Source organism: Balearica regulorum, chromosome 1 (assembly GCF_011004875.1).
Source record: "Balearica regulorum gibbericeps isolate bBalReg1 chromosome 1, bBalReg1.pri, whole genome shotgun sequence".
Taxonomy (NCBI): Eukaryota; Metazoa; Chordata; class Aves; order Gruiformes; family Gruidae; genus Balearica; species Balearica regulorum.
The window spans coordinates 40,133,326-40,140,359 of NC_046184.1; the positions used below are offsets into that span (position 1 = coordinate 40,133,326).

At 36.3% G+C, this 7,034-nt stretch overlaps 1 protein-coding gene across 10 annotated transcripts in view; it reads left to right on the forward strand.

Moving 5' to 3' along the window:
* The window catches only part of CNOT2 (CCR4-NOT transcription complex subunit 2), a 90,633-nt gene extending 84,084 nt beyond the window's left edge, over positions 1 to 6,549 (forward strand). For 8 of the 10 annotated variants that reach the window (XM_075746675.1, XM_075746636.1, XM_075746602.1 and 5 more), the window contains 2 exons: positions 75 to 219; positions 5,394 to 6,549. In XM_075746675.1, coding sequence (XP_075602790.1) covers positions 75 to 219; positions 5,394 to 5,480 — 232 coding nt within the window. In that variant the 3' untranslated portion in view covers positions 5,481 to 6,549. Of the gene's footprint in view, positions 1 to 74; positions 220 to 1,146; positions 3,587 to 5,393 lie in introns of those variants that run through there. The other 2 variants (XM_075746593.1, XM_075746664.1) reach the window with 1 other exon arrangement.
* The last annotated feature ends 485 nt before the right edge of the window (positions 6,550 to 7,034 follow it).

The following is a 7,034-nucleotide window of genomic DNA, read 5'->3' on the forward strand; positions in this document are numbered from 1 at the left end:
GAATTGTATTTTATGAAGTCAAATTCAGATAACTAACACTAAAAACTATTTTTCCTTCCTATTAAAAATGAAAGATTTAACCGGGATTGGAGATACCACAAAGAAGAACGAGTATGGATCACCAGGGCACCCGGCATGGAGCCAACAATGAAAACCAATACGTACGAGAGGGGAACATATTACTTCTTTGACTGTCTTAACTGGAGGAAAGTAGCTAAGGTATCTCTTTTCCCTTGTGCAGATTTTTTAAGTCTGTCAACCATGTATTTTTAAAAGGACAGAAGTAAAACCCAGCCTCCTCCCCAAAAATCTCAAACTTTTTAACCTCCTATTCTTTAAGTTCATTATCTTAATTTCTGATGTGTGAGGGAATAGAAATTGCCTAAAACACTGGCTTGTTTGTGGAAAATGAGATGTCTCTCTGCTCTGTTCTTTGGGAGGTATAAGGAAGTAGAACTTAGATTATGAGTTTTGTTTAGATCGAAAGCTTTTTTCAAGTACAGAAATATAAAATAGCATTATTTGGCATGTTAGAGATTGTGCTTGCAGATATTTTATTGGTTTGCTTTAGAAAATTCAATGGGAAGCTACCATATCTCACTTTGGAATTAAAAAGGGAGGGGAGGTGGCTTTTGTTTTGTTTTGGGTTTTTTGTTTTGTTTTGAGGTTTGTTTGGGTTGTGGAGTTTTGTTTGCTTTTTTTCAGATATTTTCTCTACTTGAGCATACTGCAGGACTTTTGTGTTCTGTTGTTTGAACATCAGACTACTTTGAAATAAATCACTTCTTTTAGGGTGGACGCGTATCTTCATGGTGCTTGTTTTCTGTATTCTAGGCCAAGAGGCATTAAAAAAAATCTGAAAGCTACAGTCTTCTCCCTTCCTACTTCTGATAATCTATTTGTTCCTTTCTGTCCATGAATACTGTCAGTAGTGTTCACCCTTAACTTGTTAGCTGAAGAAGTTCATAGAATTGTGCTTCATTTTCTCTGCTTTCCCCCAAAGATAATTAATTTTCAGTATCTGCCAACTTCTAAGACCTTCCAATTCCAGTTTTTAAGGCCATCTTGTACAATGGCTTTTCCTTGCTGGATCCCAATTTCTGTGATTTCTCTTCTCCGCTAAAGCAAAGATTTTTTTTAATGCAGATATGTGCCAAAACACTATTGAGAAATAAGGAGTGCTCCCATTCACTAACCTGACAAGAGGTGTGCTCTTTTGAAAATAGCCTGTCCTACAAGGTGGTGTGTTCAGCTTCAGCTGAAGCTGAAAAAAAAGATAAATTCACAATGTACATTCAACCATTACACATACGGAGAGTCTAAGTTAAATAGTTTGTCAAGAGTCTCATTCCTCACTTAAGTTTGGTTATGTGGGATTTTACAGGTGTGGCTTGATTTTGATTTTAACAAAGCCAAATAAAGTAGGCTGAATAACTTCTTTCAAGAAAACATCAAATAATATACTTACCTTTTTTATGAAGCTGTAGGCTCTATTTTTATATTCCTAATAGATATCAGGCAGCAAAACAGCTGAGCAATGAGACAATTTCCGAACTGTCAGGAGATAAAATCAAATTAATTCTGTGTTGATACATGGTAGTAAATAGTGAAAAAATATGGATGACAATAAACTTTAAATTCACCTTAAATACAAAACAAAATGCAGGAAAAATGCTGATTACAGATATGTCTGTGTATGAGTTTTCATCCTAGGACATGGGGAAAGTACACTTTGGTTAAAGACACTCTGATTTTTTTCACTGAGGATGTGGCTATATAGTTTGTTGTTGTTTAGGAGACATGAGAGAGAGACAAATGAGAGAGTGAGGGAAGTGGATAGGAGACCAAAAATGCCTTCTACAACTGCACATTTACTGAAATACTGATTTAAATTGTCTGAAGTTAACTGTCTGGAATTTCTCCTTCAAAAGTAGAGAGAATTAATGCCATTTAAGGAACAAGTTTATAAAATTCTTTGATTTTGTAGTTAGAAAACATGGAATTCTTTATGGGAGAGACGGTTAAATTTCCAAATGTTTATTTGCTTGTAAGGGTTCCTGCCTATATTAGTTTACTCCCTATCCTTTTAAGATCAGTATTAATTGAAATACTTTTATAATTGCTAGAAAGTTAAATTTGTTCTTCTAATACAGATGTGCCATAGCATTTCAATTCAGCCCTTAATTTAAATTTGGATCTCTGGGTCCATCTTTAAGCCAGTATAAATGCTGCTTTTTCAGTCCCATGTGGAATTTTTGAGCTAGCCATGGGATTTCTACCATCTCCCTTGGTGGATTTACACAGTCCCAGAATATGTTGTTCTCAGGACACTTCCTATTTGGCTAGCTTCCTCTTTTGTCTATTAATGCTATGGATCACCTTAGGCAATTCTCTTCTATCTTTAGTATTCTTACCTATTATTGTTTGTACGTGTGCAGGCTGATGTGACTTGACCATCATAATAAGTTTTCAGGATGGCACAAGAAGTGATGGATTTCTTTGCATAGAACAATTTCTTTAGTGTCGTGCATGTGCTATAAGTTTTCACACACATTTAGTATTCATTACTCTTGGTTAATAAAAGGTATTTAATTTTTAATAATTATTTCCATGTGGAAATAAAACAATTTAACAGATGTTTGTCTATGGATAAATGCCATTTTTACATTTTATTTGTATCTGTTTATATTAAAAAATATCAGTGCTGCTGTTCACATCCTAAACCACAGTGGCCCCTGGAATCAAAAGCAAAACCATAAAGTATACCTGTAATACAAGTATTTTTCTATATGTAATAAATAATTGCCTTTTAGTTTTCAAAAAAATTTGGTCAATGAGTTCTTTTTTTGGTATTGTCAGATACAACTTTATGTGTTCTTATGCACTACTGGACATTGGACTCGAGCATTGCTGCCACAGGGATGCAAATCAAAAAGGCTGTTTTAAGCCTGTTTATTTTAAAAATTGGTAACAGTTTGAAGTATCAACTCACGTACTTCTAAATAAATGTTGGTAGGGAATCATATTCCCTCTTCTAAATGAGAAGCTTCCAATTTATGGCACACAAAGGACTGCTCAAGCTACTGAGCATTTCTTTGACACGCGCCTTGCTCACAGCTACTACTGACTGCCGAGAGAGGGACGCAACCACCTTACGTTTGGAAGGCCCTTTTTAGGCTACTGATACTGTCTAACCGGTTTAAGTAGCCATTTTCATGGGTCATTTTGAAGGCATTTCAGAGTGTGTGGATGTTCTGATTGAAGCTTTTATTATTAACCCTTCTCTTTGTTTACGATTTCGTTAAAGAAGCAATTCCCCAACGGCTGACTGTAGGTAGATAGTAATCTGCAGACCCTTCCATGATTATGTGCAAAATGGAAACTCTGAAAGCCATGAATGGGAGAGAAGTTTGAGCGGATCTTTTCTATTATAAAATGACTTCAGAATTACTGAAGATCCACCCAACCTAAACCAGCCTTTGGCACCAAAATACCTGCATAGATTTGTACTCCTCGATCTTGCTTCTGACAAGAGGAGGGAGGAGGTGTCTTCAGGATCAGCACACGTTGTGTATCTGCACAAAAAGAGAACATACACAATCTGGCATGCAGTGTTAATTAGGAATGCCAAAAGCAATTGACTTGTATATACAACCTAAAAAAGCCCAAACACATAAACCCACCACCAAAATAATAATTAAAAAAAAAACCCCAACCAAACCAAGCAACCAACTAAAAAATACCCTTGGTTGGAGCAGAGAGCGGGGAACCAGAAATGAAGCAGATGTGCAGCACTTCAGTGCAGCTGGCTGTAACCTCACATTGGTTTGGCTAGGATTTTTCCAGCTTCAGGGACAGTATTCCCTGGGGGATACAGGCTTACCGAATGCTTAGCATTTTCCCCTACTTTGTTTCCTTACCACGCTGACTGTTCTTTCTGTGCTAGAGGGACCTTGCTTTTTCTTACGAGAGGTCTGAGAGTTGGATTTCCTAGATTTTATTTCTGGTTTTGCATTGACTTGGTCTTTAATTTAGTTTGCCTGTAAATACTGAAATCTTACACTGTTTAATCACTTCAGGGAATGTTCTAAAATGATCTGTTTACTAGTGTTAGCTTTTTTCACCTGTATGTAAAAATAGCAGAGTAAGTTTGCTCTGCAGATACAGATGATGTTCTGCTGAGGTTCTCCAACGAGTTAGGCAGAATAAATTACTGTGCATGTCCAAGGTAGCTGTTGTTGAATTACCAAGAAGTACCCTTAACGAACAATTCTGAAACTTCCACTTACTCTGTTTCTTGAATGAAGATAAAATGCAGGTGAGACACAGTTAAACTGCTGAGACGATCTGAAAAATGTAAGATTTAAGTAAGTCAGTGTACATTTTTGCATGAAATAACAAGCACCAAATGTCAAAGTGCACTAATTAGGGTTGTGTGCAGAAATTAAGGTCACAGGGAAGGAAGCTGCTTTTTTCAGTGTAATAATCAGGATGCATTTAGACATCAGGAGTAGTTACAATCTGATTTATAGTAGCTGTTATAGTCAGAATAAGAATTACTGGATCACTGAAATGTTTTACAATTATGCAAACCAGACACCTTCAAACAAAAGTCAGGTGATTGTGTCGGTGAGACAATAAAGCTGCTTATTTATGAACCAGTAGCTGGTGTGGTATTTGAGTACTTAGGCAAAGATTTTTTATTTTGCGTGGTTGTTCATAAAACACTGGGAGAATTTGTCGTGAAAGATGTTGGCAAAGTGTGATATAGGAGCAGGGAGCTGAGGATGTGCAGGAGGGTTGGGTGAGTCTGAAGCTTAAATCTTGAGTATGAAATGCGGTGCAGTATTTTGTTAAATTCTGGCTTAAATAGGTTTCAGTATTTTGTCTCTAGCATTTTAGATAGTCTTTCCCAATTTTGTACTAAGGAGAAACATAACTAATTTAACTTACCATTGGATTAGGAAGTAGGGCAGAAAATATCCCAGAACTTCAGGTCATCCAAAATAAGTCTCTGTACGTCTGAACTGTGGAAAGACAGAAGCTTTTACTCGTAACTCAGCTCATGCCATGATTGTATATTTGTGTTTTATGTGTGTACATATAAAAAAAAATATGGTTTGAGATCGTAACTAGGGTTCAGAGAGTAGTGTAACATTAAAAAGAGATGGAGAGCCTACATGTTGCAGGTGCAATGGCTTGGAATATTGACTTTTTCCTAACTAATGTATAGAATCCCAGAGAGCAAAATCTTGTGTTTCTACCTTGAGCTACGTTAGGATTTGATCTCTTCTGTATTTTGCTTTTCAAGTATGACTGGTAGAATAAATGGTTCTCGACAGGTAACTGAAATGTTTTATTTGGTTTTGTCTTTTATTTTATTTTAATCGTAGGAGTTCCATCTGGAATATGACAAATTAGAAGAAAGGCCTCATCTGCCATCAACCTTCAACTACAACCCTGCTCAGCAAGCCTTCTAAAGACTTCCCTTTTCTTGGGGTATGGCTGTCTCAGCACAATACTCAACATAACTGCAGAACTGATGTGGCTCAGGCATCCTGGTTTTAATTCCTTGAGGATCTGGCAATTGGCTCATGCGAAGGGTCACCATTTGAGGTCCTGCCTTACTAATTATGTGCTGCCCAACAACTAAATTTGTAATTGTTTTTCTTTAGTTTGAGCAGGGTCTGAATTTTGTTTTTGTTTTATTTTTTGCCAGCAGACAAGCTTGGGTCTGTAAAGACAAGCGAGTACACTGACAAAAGTTTACCACTTAGTTTTCCAAAATGTAAAAACAAAAAAAAAAGAAAAAAGACAAAAAATTAGACAACAAAATTTGCATTGTTCATTGTAGCACTATTGGTAATAAAAAATGTTTGTGCATTTTTATGTGAAGATCCTTCTCGTATTTCATTTGGAAAGATGAGCAAGGTTTGCTTCCTTCATTTTACTTCCCCTTCTGTTTTTGAAAGGCAGTTTTCGCCAAGCTTAATGCAAGAATATCTGACTGTTTAGAAGAAAGATATTGCCACAGTCTCTGGTTAGTTTCCAGAGTTGTGTATTACTGAGCTTCATCTTTCCAGAATGAGCAAAACACTGTCCAGTCTTTGTTACGATTTTGTAATAAATGTGTACATTTTTTTTAAATTTTTGGACATCACATGAATAAAGGTATGTATGTACGAATGTGTATATATTATATATATGACATCTATTTTGGAAAATGTTTGCCCTGCTGTACCTCATTTTTAGGAGGTGTGCATGGATGCAATATATGAAAACGGGACATTCTGGAACTGCTGGTCAGGGGACTACTTTGTCGCCCTGTGCACTAAAGGGCCAGATTTTCAGCAGCCAAGGACATCCATACCCAAGTGAATGTGATGGGACTTAAAGAAGTGAACTGAGACAATTCACTCTGGCTGTTTGAACAGCAGCGTTTCATAGGAAGAGAAAAAAAAAAAAAAGATCAATCTTGTATTTTCTGACCACATAAAGGCTTCTTCTCTTTGTAATAAAGTAGAAAAGCTCTCCTCACTGCAGTGTTGACTTTGATTTGAGATTGTGAAATTATTTCTTCAACAATGAGAAATGGAAAAAAAAAGTTGAAGTATTAAAACTATCAAGCTGTACAGTGGTTAAGACACTTGAAGAGTCTTTTTGCTGCTGACATGTAAATTTATGAGAGAGATTTATATTCTTTTCCACAGCCAAAACGTTTGGTTAACCTTGGTTTCAGATCCCCTCTCCATAATTTGCAAATAATTTTTAGAAAAGGGGGGGTGGGTAACATTTCAAATAATAAAGATACTTCAAGAATTCATCACAAGGAAAACGTTGGAAGAAGCTCGATTTAGAACTGATCATAGCTTAGTTCCAGGTTGGTATTTTCCCACTTAAATGAGAAATACGTTTCTCAATGTATCATCAATACTGATGATCAGTACTGCTTGAACTTCTAGACACAAGCAAACATGAACATACATACACTGGTTCTGAAAATTACAACTGTTCTCAAGGGCAGAGGAATTAAA